Genomic DNA, 19,647 nt, shown 5'->3' with positions numbered 1-19,647 from the left:
GTGGGGGGGGGAGGATTATGATTTTTAAAACAGACATATATGAAAAAGCAATAAAATACAATGTGTCTGAGTGAACACTGGAAGAGATTAAATTAAAACCTCAAAGAGCTGTGATTACGTCCTCCAGAGAAGCGCGCGAGCGAGAGGCATTGGGATCGGCCAGCTGGCGTGCAGAGGAGCTGGGCAGAGGCCGGGGAAGGGGCGGGGCAGCCCCGACTGACGAGAACAAAGGAGGATACGGAATCACCGAACGCGCTGTACGGACCGTACAGAATGAATAGAGGACTGACGTTGCCCCCACAGGAAGTGTCCGCCGCGCCTGCCAGAGAGGAAGTAGGAACCCATAGTCACAGGAAGAGAGCAGGGGAGAAGGAAAAGAGATGCACACTTCATAGATAAGACACCCCGGTGCCAGCTCCGGCTCTCTGGGCCTCAAGCCGAAAGGAAGAGACACCGGAGAAGTTCCGGTACCATTTGGGGAGACGAAGCTGCCATGGAAGAGCCTGCAGCTCCCACTGAAGCCTCTGAGACACCTGGGGCATCCCCGGGTGCCGAGGCAGCAGGGGAGGGTGCAACTGGGCCTTCCCTCCGCACGCGCCCGGTCTTCCGGCAATTTGCAGCTGCAGGTCCGGCCCCCCTCCGCACGTCACGTCTGAGGCCTGCCCAGGCTACAGGGGGAGGGGCTGGGCCCAGTCGCCTGCAGGGCCGGAGTGGTGGCAGCTGGACGAAGCAAGTCACCTGCAGGTATTATCTGCATGGGCTTTGCAAGGAGGGGGAGAACTGTCGTTACTCTCATGACCTCTCAGGCCGGCAGTTGGCCAGGGAGGGCCATGGTTTACCGCCTTGGGCCTCCGCAGACCAAGGCCCTAGCACGGCTGCGCATACTGAGACCCTGCCTCAGGAAGTGGCGGAAGCCCCCCTTGCTGCGTCCTCTTGCTCCTTTCCTGTGATTGGCTTGGCTGCTGAAAGGGGTTTCTTTGAAGCTGAGAGAGACACTGCAGGCCTTGAAGCTGCTGGAGGAGCAGGTGCAGAAGGCTGGGAGAATGCCATTGAGTTTGTTCCTGGGCAACCTTACCGGGGCCGCATTTTCCCTTTTGTTCCCAGGGCTCCTCTACAGAGCTCGGTGACTGAGAGGGAACAGATTGCAGGGGGAAGGGGGCAGCAGCTTTGCCGGGATGCTGCCATGGGGCAGTGCTTTCGTGGGGAGAGCTGCATGTATCTCCATGGAGAGATATGCGATATGTGTGGGCTTCAGGTCTTGCACCCTGTGGATGCTGTGCAGAGGGCAGACCATATAAAGGCTTGCATTGAAGCACACGAGGAGGATATGGAACTCTCGTTTGCAGTGCAGCGAAGTATGGACAAAGTGTGTGGCATCTGCATGGAGGTTGTCTATGAGAAAGCCAACCCCAGTGACTGCCGCTTTGGCATCCTCTCCAACTGCAACCACACCTACTGTCTTAAGTGTATCCGCAGGTGGAGGACTGACAAACAGTTTGGCAACAGGATCGTCAAGTCCTGTCCACAGTGCAGGGTCACCTCCAACTTTGTCATTCCCAGTGAGTTCTGGGTGGAGGAGGAGGAAGAGAAGCAGAAACTTATCCAGCAGTACAAGGAGGCAATGAGCAACAAGACTTGCAGGTATTTTGCTGAAGGCAGGGGTTTCTGCCCATTTGGAGAGAACTGTTTTTACAAGCATGCAGACCCTGAGGGCCCGGGAGAGGATCCTCAGAGGCAGGGTGCTGGGGAATCCGGTGCTCACTGCAGTCAACTTTTGGAGCCTACTCAGGTGGGAGAGGGTGAGCTGCCCTTTAAAAGCAGTAAAAAAGAGCTTGTCATGCTTCGGCTGGCCAATCTGTTGTTTAAGTGTTTTCTTTCACTGGCAAATGATGAGCTTTCTTTCTCAGAGGACCAGTGGGACTTGCTTCATTATGAGCGGGAAAATTTTTTTCAGTTTGATCTGTGGCATTATGCTGTGGCATGTGGTCTGTTGTGCTAAGGCTCTGCCATCTGCTGTTGCTTGTTTTCTGTTTATAGACACATCTATCATTCACAGAGGCTATTGAAGCCATTTTTATAAAGCATCCATCTCTGTTTTCTTGTCCATCCCCATTTCAAGGTTATGGTGCTTTACTGTGGTGAACTGTAACAAAAAGTCCTTAAAGTTATTGTTTGATGAAATGAATATTAATGTAGTTTATGGTTTATTTTGTCATCTCTGTTTTCAACAGGATTGACTCAGTTCTAGTCTAGTGTTTACAGAATTTCCACACTCATTTTGAAGTCCCTCAAGAATAAATGTGACAGGGTGAAGGGAGAAGTCTTAACTGAACAAGGAGCTTTTTGCTACTACAGCCTTAAGAAATGGACCCTCGCAGGGCCTTTGTGGTACAACTGCTCATCTTTGTTGTTTACATGTCTGTTCCTTCCCTCATTCCCCTTCAAGTGCACTCTTGAACATGTGGTTACCTTGTGGTTTTGTGTTTTACTTGACCAGAACCAGGTGTGTATGTTTACATGTTTTTATCCTGTTAAGCTTGATGTGAAATTATTTATATTTGAAAGTATATATTTAATAATTATGTATATGCATATAAATGTGTCTAAAAGTTACATAATTGGAGATATATATAAAAGATACACCATCATATAATATAGTATATGGAAGAGCTGCAAGCTGAAAGTGAAAAGCTAATAGGATTTCCTGTTGTGTTGAGTGTGAGGTGTGTAAATAATCTTTCTGTCCTTTTTGCAGGCTCAGTGGTTAGCATCTAATGAAATCAGATATTCAGTGGCTCTGGTCAGTTGTAGCAGACACAGATAAAGGACTTACAAAATAGGACATTGGTAATTCCTATGATGGCATTAATAGCTCACTGTGCTATTATACATACAGAAATGTGTGTTCCCATGCAGTTTAGCACAATCTCATTATTCCTTATAACAGCACAATCAATCCTGAACTCTCTGAGTTCTTTGTATTCAGTATTTTGTGTTATCTCTAGACATTCAAAAAAGGGGATTTTGACAAAAGTTTGTGACATATAAGTGACAAGATTATAAAAGAAAAGAATAACAAAAGTATTGAAACCAATCATAATATAAGAATGGAAAGATAAAAAAGTGAAATATATAAAGGGACAAAAACTAAATACAGTAGTGATATGGGAATGTTATAACACAATTACACTCTCAGATTAAATGAATATGGCTTAAAAACTAAAACTCCAAGATGATCAGACTTCTTTTTTTTTAAGATTTTATTTATTCATTTATTTGACAGAGAGGGAGACAGTGAGAGCAGGAACACAAGCAGGGGGAGTGGGAGAGGGAGAAGCAGGCTTCCCACGGAGCAGGGAGCCATATGTGGGGCTCGATCCCAGGACCCTGGGATCATGACCTGAGCCAAAGGCAGACGCTTAATGACTGAGCCACCCAGGCGCCCCAAGATGGTCAGACTTGATTAAAATTAAAATGAAACTGTATGCTGTTTAAAATACACAGCTACAATATAAGAATACAGAAACATTAAAAGTAATAGGATGAAAAAAATGCAATGCTGTGGCTTTTGCAATAGAGGAAGTTGATATTAAGGATAAACACATTACTAGAAATAAATAAGGTTAGTATATAGACATTGTAATTTACCTGGAAGATAGAACTATTACAGTTTTGTATTCGTTTAGTTACCCAGCATCAGATATACAAATAGATAATAAGAAAAATACAGAATTTAAGCGGACAGTTTTCATATGTCTTTTTAGTAACTGAACAAGCAAATGAACTGAAACCCAGCACAATTCTAACAATTTACCTAATGTAAAATGTGTAAAATTCTGTAGGCATCAACTGCAGAACATTCTTCTCTTGGCTGAGAGGTGAAGATACGCAGGTGCATCAGTTCCAGGAGATCCAGATTTCCTGACCATTCAGCAAAGACAGGGTACATTTACAGAGTTTGTGCTATGTACTAAGCACTCTCCAAAGCACCAATTTAATTCCCAGACCAACCTTATGAAGTACTTGCTATAACTTTATAAAGCAAGTACTTTATATATATAGAGAGAGGTTAAATTTGCCCATATAGCTATGACCCATAGGTATAAATTAGTGGAACCACAAATGGAACTCAGTGGCCTATTTCCAGAACACAGGCACCATGCTTCCTCTTCCCTCAACTACATGCCCAAGATCACCTGGACCAGCTGAATATTGCTAATGGTAACGTGTGTGCAGTCTTTAAGTATGGATGGTTCAGCCAGGTGGGACAGAGATGGACATAAATAAGCTCCTAAGAGAATGTGGGGGCTGTGGGGCTTTGTCTTTTGGCTTACAGACTCGGTATTTCTTAGTCCCTTACTCACAATATGCCTCAGCCTCCCAAATTTTTATACTGCCTCTCCCTTCTTACATGATTCCTGATTTTATTGGTATTTCAGCCCATTTCACTGGCATCTTCGCCATATTTCTTCCATATTGATTCCTCTCATCCAAAGAATTCACCAATCAAGAGGCCGTGGTTGCCTCACTATTACTCTCATGCAGGGTGAGTGATTCCAAACAAAATTCAAACGTGCTGGTACCCCTGAGGCCACCGCTGTCATGCAGGGGAAAGAGGGCTCCGATGACCAAACAACCAAAGAAAAGGACCAGATGGGTCACTCTCAAAGACAGTACTGACACCAAAGTCTCATGAGTTTTGAATAGTGGCTAAGCTGCTATTAAGGAGGGGTTTTTAAGCTGAGCTTGGAAAGCTTTGAGAACTTTGTCCTAATCTACACTACCTAATGTTCTGAAATAGCATGTTTTTATCTAAATAGCATCTTGCAACAATCATAATAAAGTTCAGGAGATACAGTGGAACAAGGATTGGCAGAAGATAAAGTGGTTTCGGTGACAGTGAATATAATTAGAATTCTGACTCTGCTTCTTACCAGACATGAAGTCTGGAGCAAATTACTTTAATTTTCTATACCTCATTTTTTTTTTTATATGAGAAGTGGGTACAGTACCACCTATTTTCCAGGGTTGTTATGATGATCAAATGTAATCTGGACAAAGAACTTGAAACATAGATGGTATTTTTAAAGTGGCATGTGTAAAAGCATTTATGTGTGTTTGTGACCTCAGAAGAGCTTGCGCAAGAATCAATACTCCACAAAGTGTTTTCTCTTTGGAAATCTTTGGAACTTGTGTTAAAGTAACATTATTATTTTATGATTTTTTTATAGCATGGGGGGCACATTACCTTTATAGTCGTAATTTCAAAAAGATCAAGTAATTTTTCAACAAAAGTCATTCAGTCAAAACTAAAAATGTGCTATTTAATTCTTGAAATACAGTAAGCAACAAAAATATGTATTGTGATGAATGTCTACATGAGGAAAATAAATAAAATAATGTTTAAAAAATGGGATTTTTCTGTTCCCTCATTAGCTCATTCAGAGGTCAAATAAAGGGATGTCACTGCCACCAGGTCTGGGAAAAGTGTTCCAAGGGCTTGCTCATGAAGACAGCTGGGCCACTCCTGTCGCAGTCAGAAACAAAGGAGCCCTTGCCGCACAAAAGTTTTCTTTGTGAGTGATTCACAGTGTGTGCTGGCCCCTCCTCCACTAGGATTCATGGACTTAGCCAGGAGTCTGTACAGAAGATATCATTTGAAACACACACACACACACACACACACACACACACACACACACACCTGTGTGAAACAAGTCTGATTTGCTTATGCTTCACATGACTAAATTTGGTGGATGTACAGACTTAGAAATATGCTAACATTTTATCTAATATTCCTTCCCCTCTAACACATGGAAATCACTTTGTCTCACATGCCATTAAATCCATTTACTGCATTTCAAGAACTTCAAGGAAAAAAATTCCAGTCCATAGTTGGCACTCATATGCATTTTTTATTTTGCACTTTTGTAAACATCTTGGGGGACTGTATTTTGTTTTCACAGTAGATGCTGAACCTCAACCGCAGTGTAAGATGGAGTTGGGGTGGTGATGGGTAAAGAGAGTCTTGGAAATAACCCAGCACTAGAGCAAAAAAGTAAATTAATGCATGCAGGATTTTTGCCATAAAAATATATAGTATATCAAAATTTCCAGTGTTGTATGGATACTAACAAACTATCAGATCATAATGAAATCTGGGCGGGGTGGGGGGGCGGAGGTCAGGCTCAGGGTCTGCCAACTGATGAACTGTGGAGTCGCTCAGGGATTTCTGAAACAAGACAGGGCTGGCTGAACGCCACCATCTAATTCTACTGCCAGGGGTAAGACCAAGGGGAAAAATTCCAACCTCACAAAGAAACCATCCTGGTTTCCAAGTCATGCACTGGCCGGGCACTGAACACAAGCTGCTCTGCTCTTAGTTCAAGGAGTACCGGATAAAATAACAGAGTAGCCAGTAAATGTGAACTACAAATAACACTTAAAAAAAAAAAAGGAACTGTCAATTACATGAGAAGTTAGTAGTCAGGCAATATTCTCCAATGTCAATACAAGAAAATTAGCCACCACCATGTGAAGCTTCTTTTAAATATCTCTTTTAAAATAATTTTATGAAAGAGTGAATTCAAAGTAATTTAGCAGGACAGAATAAGATAATAAAAATTATACTATAATTTGTAAGATGGTACTGAATCTCTGCTCAGAATAAACTAATTTTAAATACCAATATACATTGTCTAGAAAGACAAATCACAAATAGGTATTCAAACCTGTAAATTTTATTTTTTCAAAGATTTTATTTTATTTTTTTGACAGAGAGACACCTAGCAAGAGAGGGAACAGAAGCAGGGGGAGTGGGAGAGGGAGAACAGGCTTCCTGCATAGCAGGGAGCCCAACGCGGGGCTCGATTCCAGGACCCTGGGATCATCACCTGAGCCGAAGGCAGACACTTAGTGACTGAGCCACCCAGGCATCCCAAAAATCTATAAATTTTAAAGAAATTGCAACATAGAGGTAAACAGAAAGAATTAACAATGATTAAAGCAAAAATTTAGTGGATCAGAAAATTGAAATATAAAAGTTGTTTCTTGGGGCACCTGCGTGGCTCAGTTAAGTGACCAACTCTATATTTCTGCTCAGGTCATGACCTCAGGTTCGTGAGATTGAGCCCCATGTTGTGCTCTGGGTTGGGTATGGAGCCTGGTTAAGATTCTCTCCCGCTCCCTCTGCCCCTCCACCCCCACACATGCATGTGCTCTCTTTCTCTCTAAAAAAAAAATAAATAAAATCTGTGCCTTTGAAAAAGAAAAAAAAAAACGGGCGCCTGGGTGGCTTAGTTGGTTAAGCAACTGCCTCCGGCTCAGGTCATGATCCTGGAGTCCCAGAATCGTGTCCCGCATCGGGCTCCCTGCTGAGCAGGGAGTCTGCTTCTCCCTCTGACCCTTCCCCTTCTCATGTGCTCTCTCTCTCTCACTCTCTCTCTCAAATAAATAAGTAAAATCTTTATAAAAAAAGGATAAACCATTAACTTAAAAAATAAAGGACAAGGTGCAATTAAAATAGGAAAAAATAAATAGGAAGAAATCAAAGATTAAAAGACAAGAAATGGGAGATAAATTCTTGTTACACTGATGCAAACACATTTGATAATGGGAAAGAAACTTAAAATCTACACGAATATAATTTTTCAGACAGTAATCTAGAAGACAGACTAATTACTAATGAGAAGTAAAGGTTGTCAGGAATGTACTTAGCCCTGTCCCCCCAAAGAGGAGAAGAGCAGGAAAAGACATTTGCCCCAGAAATTTACCAAAACCTTTAAATATATTATAATGCTATATAAACCATTCCAGAGAACAGAAGGGGACATTTACATAACTTATGCACGACACATATCAGTATCAAAATGTTACGCCAACACATACAATACAAAGATAACTAGGATTCAATAACATTTGTGAATATTGATGCCAAATAGTTCAAATGAAATATTAACAAACAAAAAACAGCACATTAGAAGAATAAAAAATCAGAAAGGGGTAGATTACATTCCAGGAAAAAGAATGGAAGAATATTAGACAATATTTATCTTAATATATCAAAATAATAATCATATGAGCATCTTCATATAACCAAAAAAGAAAACTAAACTCATGATCATTATTATTTAAAACATAATACAGATGTATAAAATATAAAATATATATGTGTATGTATACATATACAGTATAAAGTCTATTTTTTAAGTTTTTATTCAAATTCCAGTTAACATACACTGTTACAGTTTTTTCAGGTGTACAATATAGTGATTTAGCACTTCCATACATCACCCGGTGTTCATCACTAGTGCATTCCTTAATCCCCATAACCTATTTCATCCATCCCCCCACCTTTCTCCCCTCTGGTAACCATCAGTTTGTTCTCTGTAGTTAAGTCTGTTTCTTGGTTTGCCTCTCTTTCTCTTTTCTTTTTCCCTTTGCTCATTTGTTTTGATTCTTAAATTCCACATAGGAGTGAAATCAAATGGTATGTCTTTCTCTGACTTATTTCATTTAGCATATTACTCTCTAGCTCCATCCATGCCATTGCAAATGGCAAGATTTCATTCTTTTTTATGTCTGGATAATACTCCATTCTTTATATATGCCACATTTTCGTTATCCGTTCATCACTCCATGGGCAGTTGGGCTGTTTACATAATTTGGCCATTGTAGATAATGCTTCTGTAAACCTAGGCATGCATGTATCCTTTTGAATTAGTATTTTTGTAGCCTTTGGGTAAATACCTAGTAGTGCAATTGCTGGGACCTAGGGTAGTTCTATTTTTAGCTTTTTGAGGAACCTCCATACTGTTTTCCAGAGTGGCTGCACCAGTTTGCATTCCTACCAATGGTGCAAGAGGGTTCCCTTTCTCTACATCCTCAGCAACACCTGTTGTTTCTTGTGTTGTTGATTTTAGCTATTCTGATAGGTGTGAGGTGATATCTGGGGTTAGGGGCACCAACCCCCCACACAGTTGAAAAATCTATGTATAACTTCTGACACTTAAAAACTTAACTGCTTTTATCCTACCCTTGCCTAGAAGCCTTACAGTAACACACACAGTCAATTAACACGTATTTTATACGTTATGTGCATTATATACTGTATTCTTACAATAATATCTAACTTTTCTTATTTTTCAGTATTTTTAGGCTACATGATTCATCTGTAAGCTTTTTTAAATTGCCACAAATCTCCAAAAAGTTTTCCAATATACATATTGCCCAAAATCTGCATATAATTGGACCCAGGCAGTTCAAACCCATGTTATTCAAGGTTTAACTATACATACGCATGCATATACATATTCATGTGTAAAGAATATATATAATTAAATAAATATACACAAGGAGACTATGTACAGGTATCTCCTGCTTTTTGAAGGTTTGTGTCACAGCATTTGCTTTTGCAAAAGATCTACATTAGTACCTGTTTTCACTAACTGAAAGAACCCCAAGGGAATTTTCACTTTTACCAAAAAAAGGTGAAAATCAAAAATAGTGGTCAGCGTTTGTTTTGCAGGGAGCCTTTACAGAGGCAGAGCACTCCCACAGCAGAAAGAGCAGCCCCGCCAAACTGCTTTCAAGGGAACCACATTCAGCATTTCAGCATCAAGGCACCAGAGCTTTGAACTGTGTCTGTGAGCATCTGCACTTGATCTCTATTTATTTTGTGCATCCATTAGCAAGATGTGTGCTACGGTATCAGAAAAGCCTAAGAGAGGTTATTTTTTCGGTCTGGGAATATTCAAAAAATATTTCTATATAAAGGAATGGCAATTGCTTTTTTACACCATTTTCGATAAGAAATTTTCATAGGAACACTCTACTTTTGGATAGTGGGGGAAAATGTAGACATATGTATGTACATATATATGAAAAATAAAATAAATGCAGGACTGAAAATTAAATGTTAAGGGTCAGTACCTTTAGTTCCTTTGTGAGTGTGGGTTGTGTGAAGAAAAGATGTGAAGATATGATTAATTAAAGTCCAGTGAGAAAAATTCTTCAAATGGTTTCAGCCAAACACAGCACATTCTCATTGTAGGGACCCAGCAATGACTCACTGCTGGTAATCACCATGGCAACAGAGCTGACTCTCAGGGCTCCCACAGATGTAGACATAGGTTTACTGATAAGACTTGGTACTGTAAGATATTGATAATTAATAATTCAATCTGTAACTCAGATACATATGTCTTTTTTTAATTATGTTAATCACCATACATTACATCATTAGGTTTTTTTTAAATTTTTTATTGTTATGTTAATCACCATATATTACATCATTTGTTTTGGTGTAGTGTTCCATGATTCATTGTTTGTTCATAACACCCAGTCCTCCATTCAATATGTGCCCTCTTTATAACCCATCACCAGGCTAACCCATCCCCCACCCCCTCCCCTCTAGAATCCTCAGTTTGTTTTTCAGAGTCCATAGTCTCTCATGGTTCGTCTCCCCCTCCAATTTCTCCCCCTTCATTCTTCCCCTCCTGCTATCTTTTTTTTTTTTTAACATATAATGTATTATTTGTTTCAGAGGTACAGGTCTGTGATTCAACAGTCTTCCACAATTCACAGCGCTCACCATAGCACATACCCTCCCCAATGTCTATCACCCAGCCACCCCATCCCTCCCACCCCCCCACCACTCTAGCAACCCTCAGTTTGTTTCCTGAGATTAAGAATTCCACATATCAGTGAGGTCATATGATACATGTCTTTCTCTGATTGACTTATTTCGCTCAGCAAAATACCCTCCAGTTCCATCCACGTCGTTGCAAATGGCAAGATTTCATTCCTTTTGATAGCTGCATAATATTCCATTGTATATATATACCACATCTTCTTTATCCATTCATCTGTCGATGCGCATCTTGACTCTTTCCATAGTTTGGCTACTGTGGACATTGCTGCTATAAGCATCGGGGTGCACATACCCCTTCGGATTACTACATTTGTATCTTTGGGGTAAATACCCAGTAGTGCAATTGCTGGATCATACGGTAGCTCTATTTTCAACTCTTTGAGGAACCTCCATACTGTTTTCCAGAGTGGCTGCACCAGCTTGCATTCCCACCAACAGTGTAGGTGGGTTCCCCTTTCTCTGCATCCCCGCCAACATCTGTCATTTCCTGACTTGTTAATTTTAGCCATTCTGACTGGTGTGAGGTGGTATCTCATGGAGATTCTGATTTGGATTTCCCTGATGCCGAGCGATGTTGAACACTTTTTCATGTGTCTGTTGGCCATTTGGATGTCTTCTTTGGAAAATGTCTGTTCATGTCTTCTGCCCATTTCTTGATTGGATCATTTGTTCTTTGGGTGTTGAGTTTAAGAAGTTCTTTATAGATTTTGGATACTAGCCCTTTCTCTGATATGTCATTTGGAAATATCTTCTCCCATTCTGTCGGTTGTCTTTTGGTTTGCTTGACTGTTTCCTTTGCTGTGCAAAACCTTTTTATCTTGATGAAGTCCCAGTAGTTCATTTTTGCCCTTGCTTCCCTTGCCTTTGGCGATGTTTCTAGGAAGAAGTTGCTGCGGCTGAGGTCAAAGAGGTTGCTGCCTGTGTTCTCCTTTAGGATTTGGATGGACTCCTGTCTCACGTTTAGGTCTTTCAACAATTTGGAGTCTATTTTTGTGTGTGGTGTAAGGAAATGGTCCAGTTTAATTCTTCTGCATGTGGCTGTCCAATTTTCCCAACACCATTTGTTGAAGGGACTGTCTTTTTTCCATTGGACATTCTTTCCTGCTTTGTCAAAGATTAGTTGACCATAGAGTTGAGGGTGCATTTCTGGGCTCTCTATTCTGTTCCATTGATCTAAGTGTCTGTTTTTGTGCCAGTACCATACTGTCTTGATGATGACAGCTTTGTAATAGAGCTTGAAGTCCGGAAATGTGATACCACCATCTTTGCTTTTCAGATACATAGATCTCTATATTGAATACGCTATAGTCTCCTGATCCTCTCTTTTTTTTTTTTTCTCCTGATCCTCTCTAAGCAAGATTTTTTTTGAAAAGTTATTGGAATAGTAGAACTATAAAGTGGTAAAAGGAGAATAAAAAATCATAAATTTGTAAGAATGTAAGAAAGAAGAAAGAGTAGACATAGCACAAATAAGAAAAATAGGAAGCAACCAGTAATACTGGAAATTAAATGCAAGTAGTCCAAAAGGAAGATTTTCTAAATTTATTTATATCAGACAGAGTTAATTTTAAGACAAAGATGTTAGCAGAGAAAATTGCAATGCACCAGGAAGTTAAGAGCATTTTAAATTTGTGGTCATGTGATTATATAGCATCAGAAAATACAAAGACAAAATGGTAGAACTAATGGGGGAAGTCCAGGAATCCACAAGGTAGTAGATATTTCTTTTTAAATATTTATTTTAGAGACAGAGAGAGTGAGGTTGAGGGCAGAGGGAGAGGGAGGGAGAAACCCAAGCGGACTCCACACTAAGTGCAAAGCAGAAGACGGGCTCAACCTTACAACCCTTGAGATCATGACCTGAGCAGAAACCAAGAGTTGGCGCTTAACCGACTGAGCTGGTAGTAGATATTTTTAATACCATGTGCAGTAACTTATTTAAAATGCAAGAATGGACAACTTGAACAATACTATTTGACTATTTGAATTACACAGTGAACATTATGGAATTAATTGTTGTGTTTAGAATCTTACGCTCATCTAATGGGAAAAAAAATCACTGTTCATGATACAGATAAAAAAATACCTCTGAAACAAATAATACATTATATGTTTAAAAAAAGAAGAAGAAGAAGATAGCAGGAGGGGAAGAATGAAGGGGGGAAATCAGAGGGGGAGACGAACCATGAGAGACTATGGACTATGAGAAACAATCTGAGGATTCTACAGGGGAGGGTTTGGGAGGATGGTTAGCCTGGTGGTGGGTATTAAAGAGGGCACGTTCTGCATGGAGCACTGGGTGTTACACGCAAACAATCAATCATGGAACACTACATCAAAAACTAATGATGTAATGTATGGTAATTAACATAACATAATAAAAAAAAAAGGAATTTGACTGGGCCAGAAGCCCTGACCCAGAAGCCTTTGTTTTTTGGATAAAAATAGATACCTTCAAATAAGATTACAATATAGTAGACAATGTACAAGTAAGTCTATAAGGATGGTCTCATTCTTACAATACTCAGTGGTGTACTATTCAGATTAGATAATGAGGCAGGGAGAAGTTAGGCACTTTACCCACAGATAGGCCCGCATCCAGAACATTGTGGAGCCAGGATCTGAACCTGGACTGTCTGATTCCAGAACTCTTGAGTTGACTGCCTCCTCCTGTTCTTCCAACCCTTTTGATCTGGAGTGAGTGTATGTGTGGGACAGGAATGGTGTCCTAAAAATAAACAAACAAAAACCTACATGGAAAAAAAAAAAAGCATGTAGCTCTTCATTGTAGATGGGCCAGACACAAAATTAAGGACTGAGGATCTCTAAGCTGCTGGCCATAAAAGACTGCGGGATACTCTGGGTGTTATCTTTTCATTTTCTCTGTCTCTGGACAAGGGATCAATTGTTACACTGCCTTGACTCTGCCTCGTTAATTAGATTTGTACAACAGCACTCTTCTTGCTGTGCTTCTTTGTTTCTGGGGCAATGGTTCAACTTCCTTAACTGTGGCTTTTCTTACTTCTTCCAACATTGTCTCTTCCAAAATGATATTACCCAAATGGTTAACAGAAAGTGGTAGTTTGGGTCATCTGGGAAGCACACACCAAGAGAAATTTAAATATGCAAAGGTTTTACTTGGGTAAACTTCTGTCAGAAGAAAAAATGGGGAGAGATCTAGGAAGACTGGGAGATATTTCAGACAAAGTCTGATTGCAAATGAAAGACAGAGGGGAGGAAGGTAGGATGGAGGCATTCTAGACTGCTGTGAAGTCTAGTGGAGGCTCAGAGGGACATCTATAAGTCCTTAAGCCACAGTCCATCATCATTGGAGTCCCATACTCTTCAGAAATAGACGTATCCACATCCAGTCATTAGCTGGGAGCAGCCCATGGGAAGTATGACTTTGATATAAATGCAACAATGGATTTCAAAGAGCAGTAGTTAGGGCCCTTCTTCAATTAAACTCATTATAGTTGGAGGTATTTCAGTTGCATTCTCATGACTGGTCAAGTGAGTCAGAAGGCTTAAATGTTTCACCTGTGCTGTGATGCATGGTGACAAGCATATAATGAGATATTAATCATGACCCAACCTTTAATACACTAAGATTCTTAATAGAGTTTACCTTTTAGGGCTTTGCTTAGCCAAGCAACTATAGAATGAGGCCAATTTCATATTCTCTTAGACTCTGTAATAATAAAAGCAGGCATTCCAAAAAATAAGGGCAGTGTAGTAGGCTAGGGCAGTTAGGGCAGATCTAAAGAAGAGGCATTTAGGCCAGACCTTGACAGTTTGTGGATTTTCTCCTATGGTGCCTTTCTGGTGCTTGTCTACTGACCATATCCTATAATGAAAGTCAGATTATCAGACTGTCAGACTATTAGTAGGTTTTATACTGACTACATTCCTCATAACTGCAGGTGCCACATTTTATTTTACATATATGTAATATATATATTGCATGTAACATATATGTATGTGTATATATGGTATATACATACATATATATAAACAACATGTAATATATATTATATATAATGGCACCATATATATTATATATATATAATGGTACCATTTATCCAGACTGTCACAGTAAGAGGCAGAAGACACTAAACTGTGCTTGGAGAAAGTAAAGTCATTTGGGGGCCAGATACATGAAGGACTGGAAGCTAACACCATCTATTTGTCTTACTAGTTTGGCCAAGTTACTTAAGTATCCTACAGCTCAGTTTACTCATCTGAGAGAAAATGGGAATAACACCTCATTTTCAGGGTTATTTATATAAAATCTAGATGATGGAAGTCAAATGAAATCTAGATATAGTTTAAATGAAGAATTTTTGAGTGTTTGGCGATCTATTAGGAGCATGCTGTTCATACTCAAGGATCTACAACACTCAGATAGGGACAACACATAATAAGTCTTCTCATGGAGGAAACATATCTCATTTCTCACCTCTCATTAATTCATTGCCCTATATACATAAGCCCATGCAAGTTTGCTACCTTCCATTGGGGTGAAGCCCAACAGTGTGCTTTAGAAGCTGTGCAGCAGGCAATCCAATAAGACTTACCTTTAGTCCCACCTGGCTCCACATTCCAAATCAAGTCCTTCACCATATCTGACTGTGCCTCCTGGAGTCTCTGTACCAAACATGAGTCTATCCACCTTTCTATGGGGTTTTAGACTAAGCATCTACCCCTGGGAACAGTCCAACATATTTCCCTTGAATCTCAACATTTGTCATCCTATTGGGCTCTTTTAGAAACTGAGGTCCTAACTGGTTGCACCTGTACTACTTTGTACCCAAATTTCTATAATGCTTTGAGTTAGAGATGCCTCCCAGTGAAGCTCAGAAGAGCTACTCATACCTTCTTAGGAAAATGGAAACAGTGGCTTCAGGAGAGGGCAAACTTGATGTCAAAAGCCTATCCAAATTACAGAAGGTTGTGGCTTGCCCCATAATTAGCCCTTTGATGAAGAGACTTGAGGAAATGCTAGTGGTGCACCTATCTCCTTTTTTAGCTACATGGGGAACCCCTTAGGACTGTCTGAAATGGAAAGGGAATCCATGTTCTTTACCAATGGCAGCACCATTATTGAATGCAATGCAGCCTCCTGGTGGGCCATGACATTCCACCCAGCTTTAGGTACCTCTAGTCAAGGAGGGTATTCCCAGCTTAGTCCAATTGACAGAACTTGTAGCTGTTCATCTAGCCTTTAAGGAAGACATAAAAAGGGATCTTTTGCAGATTCACATTTTCACAGACTCCTGAGCTATTGCTAATGGGCTTGTGGTTTGGTCTGGCTAATAGCTAAGGGGCAATCATTCACACAAGGTAAGACCATCTGAGGTTCCCAGATACGGCAGGAATTAACAGAGTCCCCAGCTCCCATCATGGTTTCTCAAATTTCCATTCATACTAACAGCCTTATGCTGGAAGCCATTTTCAACAGTATTGCAGACTCCCTCACTAAGCCTCCTACATTCTGCCCAGTACGGACTCCTCAGAATACCAGTCCTTCCCTACAGCTCATAAAATGGGCCCATGCAATTTCAGATAATCAAGAAATGCATGCCTGAATAGTTAGGCTAAAGTGAAGAGACACCCCCGCCTTGGCAACAGCCAAAATTGTGATAGACAAGTGCATTATCTGTTCCCTAAGAATGGAGCCTATCCATATGGGGATATATTCCTCTGGGAGACTGACCACACTCCAGCTGGAAGATCAAATTCACTGGCGTACTATACCCTTCTGTTGGGGCTTCCAAATACAGAGACACAATCATTGTTACTTAAAATGGACTGCTTTTAGTGACCCCCACCCAGGATTCCTATTCAATACAGGTAATCTCTTTCCATACTAAATTTATTATTGTTCCCTTTGGGTTGCTAGACATTAGTGACTCTGACCCACTTTCCCTCTTAGGAGACTCAATAGTGGGCTCTCCAACTTAATATTCTTTGGAATGTTCGTCTAGGCTACTGTCCTCAGGCAGCTGGCTTATCGAGTGTCATAATGGCATCCTTAAAGAGACTGTCTTTAAAATTACTTTTGGGTATGTGGTCGCCAAAATGGATCAAAGTCTCTCAGGCCCTCATCTTGCTTAGCTCTCACCCCCAGGGCCTTCAATCTCACATACCAACTATTATGCATCCCCTCAAATTCCACTTTTGGTCATCTCTGTCAGACCTCAAGCTTTTATCCTCCAAGATAATGCCTTTTTTATTTTATTCTCTGACTCCACTTCCCCCTTCTGCTCTGATGTTCCAATCATCTCACCTTCTGCTTCATGCTGGTAACCTAATGAGAATGGATGATCCAATATTATCCGCTCATTATTGGATGCCCCCAGGCAAAAAGCCCACCAAGATTTCTTTGGAAACACTGAAAATGGTGAGGACTCTCCAGAAAGAGCCTCCTTTAGACTAGCAACTCTCCCTAAATATAGTGGCTACAAGTGCTGGGTAATGAAACTAAATTCCCCTTGGGTTTACAGAAAGTGGAAACCACCACCCTGGGACCAAACAGTGTCACAGTTTGGGTGTCTAAAGAGGGAAATAAACTCTCCACTTGGTGGACATGAGCCATATGTGGAGATGAGAGTATGCAAGAAAGCTCCAGGTCCTGGCCTTACCCAACACTGGATGAAGTAACCCATTCCTTTCTTCCTGAGAGCAACCACAGTCAGCTTTAATCAAATACAAATAGTTCAGGCAGAATGAACCAGATCCAAACTCATATAATGTCAATGCTCTGTATGGCTATGGCTATTCTTATTGTTTTGTATGGTCTGGGTGATGGGGTTGCTGGTAAACCCCTCACACAGATATAATGCTGGAACAATATGACTCCAGCTCACAACTGTACCACTGGGTAGTAAAGTGGAGAATGTTGGGGAGCCCCATTGGAAAAGCTCGGGCCAGCATGCCACTGAGTATGGGGCCAGCTGGATTGAATTCCTTTTCAGGCAATGGGCTTTCTGGAAGGAATGTGTAAATGATACTTTCCCCTGCTTTCTGTACAACAAATATTGCTACAAGCTAACTGGCTCTATGATTCTCCATACAAAAACCCATCCAGTTATAGGGACCATGTTATCATGATTTGTCCATCACCCTCACTGGTTGATTCAGGAATTCCTAAATAGCATCTGCAGATCTCTCTTAGTCTGGGATATAAATATGTCCAGAATCTTTGTATGCCCTGGATGAGCTCCTTGGGAAATGAAGGGGAATCCACTGATTCTGTTGCTGAACATGCCCTTGATGACCCCAGGGAGTTCTTACCAATTTGTTCCAATAGCAGCAGGCACCAGATATGCAGCTCATTCTTCAGGGAAGCCTCCAAGTTATATCATACCACTCCACCTTGAGGCCATGACCAATACCCCACTGGATAGCCACATGGATCATCCACCTCCTGTGTAGCTACCAACACAGAAGACCTTACCCCTAAAGTGAGATGGTCTCGTCACTGAGAGGACACCATCTCAAATGACAGGGTCTCTGATGAAGAGTGTACTGTTGGAATTCACATACCTCCCATAGTAGAGTGAGACCTCAGGGACATATCACCACATTGGAGACTTTATCACTTGTCCATATGGCCCCACTTAGTTTACAGTGAACTCAGAAAAATGACACAATGGGAACTAAGACTTTCCTGAAACAATGAACTGAATGAACTACCCTACTGGAATCAGGGAATGTCCCAGTAGAATATTATTTTGCCATATTTTTCTGGTGCTTGTCTACTGACCATATCCTATAATGAAAGTCAGATTATCAGACTGTCAGACTATTAGTAGGTTTTATACTGACTACAGGCAGTATTGTATCTAATTTCCCCATGTGGCAGGGCAAAACATGCATTCAGAACCAGACAGCTTCCCAGCCTACAAATACTACCTTTATTAAAAATTTTATTATGTTACGTTAATTGCCATACATTACATCATTACTATTTGATGTAGTGTTCCATGATTCATCGTTTGTGTATAACACCCAGTGCTTCATTCAATACATGCCCTCTTTAATACCCATCACCAGGCCAACCCATCCCCCAATCTCTCCCCTCTATAGTCTCTCATGGTTCATCTCCCCCACCCAGTTTCCCCCCCTTCATTTTTCCCTTCTTATTGTCTTCTTCTTCTTTTTTAAACATATAATGTATCATTTGTTTCTGAGCTACAGATCTGTGATTCAACAGTCTTACACCATTCACAGTGCTCACCATAGCACATACCCTCCCCAATGTCTATCACCCAGCCACCCTGTGCCTCCCACCCCCCACCATTCACACAACCCTCAGTTTGTTTCCTGAGATTAAGAATTCCTCATATCAGTGAGATCATATGACACCTGTCTTTCTCTGATTGACTTATTTCGCTCAGCATAATACCCTCCAGTTCCATCCACATCATTGCAAATGGCAAGATTTCAAACCCTTTGATGGCTGCAAAATATTCCATTGTGTGTGTGTATATATATATATATATATATATATATATATATATATATATATATATACATGTATCTTCTTTATTCATTCATCTGTCGATGGACATCTTCTTTATTCATCCATCTGTCAATGGACATCTTGACTCTTTCCAGAGTTTGGCTATTGTGGACATTGCTGCTATAAACATCGGAGTGCACATATCCCTTCGGATCCCTACATTTGTATCTTTGTGGTAAATACCCAGTAGTGGCAATTGCTGGATCGTACGGTAGCTCTATTTTCAACTCTTTGAGGAACCTCCATACTGTTTTCCAGAGTGGCTGCACCAGCTTGCATTCCCACCAACAGTGTAGGAGGGTTCCCCTTTCTCCATATCCCCGCCAGCATCTGTCATTTCCTGACTTGTTAAATTTAGCCATTCTGACTGGTGTGAGGTGGTATCTCATGGAGGTTTTGATTTGGATTTCCCTAATGCTGAGCGATGTTGAGCACTTTTTCATGTGTCTGTTGGCCATTTGGATGTCTT

At 40.8% G+C, this 19,647-nt stretch overlaps 1 protein-coding gene across 2 annotated transcripts; it reads left to right on the top strand.

Annotated features, from left to right (window-relative positions):
• The first annotated feature begins 410 nt into the window (after positions 1 to 410).
• On the top strand, positions 411 to 3,363 carry MKRN3 (makorin ring finger protein 3). Of its 2 annotated transcripts, XM_027568746.2 has the most exons (2): positions 411 to 1,641; positions 2,232 to 3,363. In XM_027568746.2, exons 1-2 carry the CDS (start codon positions 494 to 496, stop codon positions 2,251 to 2,253), a joined length of 1,170 nt encoding a protein of 389 aa, XP_027424547.1. In that variant the 5' UTR covers positions 411 to 493; the 3' UTR covers positions 2,254 to 3,363. The 2 variants fall into 2 exon arrangements, with proteins under 2 accessions (XP_027424547.1, XP_027424545.1); XM_027568744.2 differs by having other exon boundaries at positions 411 to 3,363.
• The last annotated feature ends 16,284 nt before the right edge of the window (positions 3,364 to 19,647 follow it).

The sequence above is a fragment of the Zalophus californianus genome, chromosome 6 (assembly GCF_009762305.2).
Source record: "Zalophus californianus isolate mZalCal1 chromosome 6, mZalCal1.pri.v2, whole genome shotgun sequence".
NCBI classification, from domain to species: domain Eukaryota; kingdom Metazoa; phylum Chordata; class Mammalia; order Carnivora; family Otariidae; genus Zalophus; species Zalophus californianus.
This window is presented reverse-complemented; position numbering and strand designations above follow the sequence as displayed.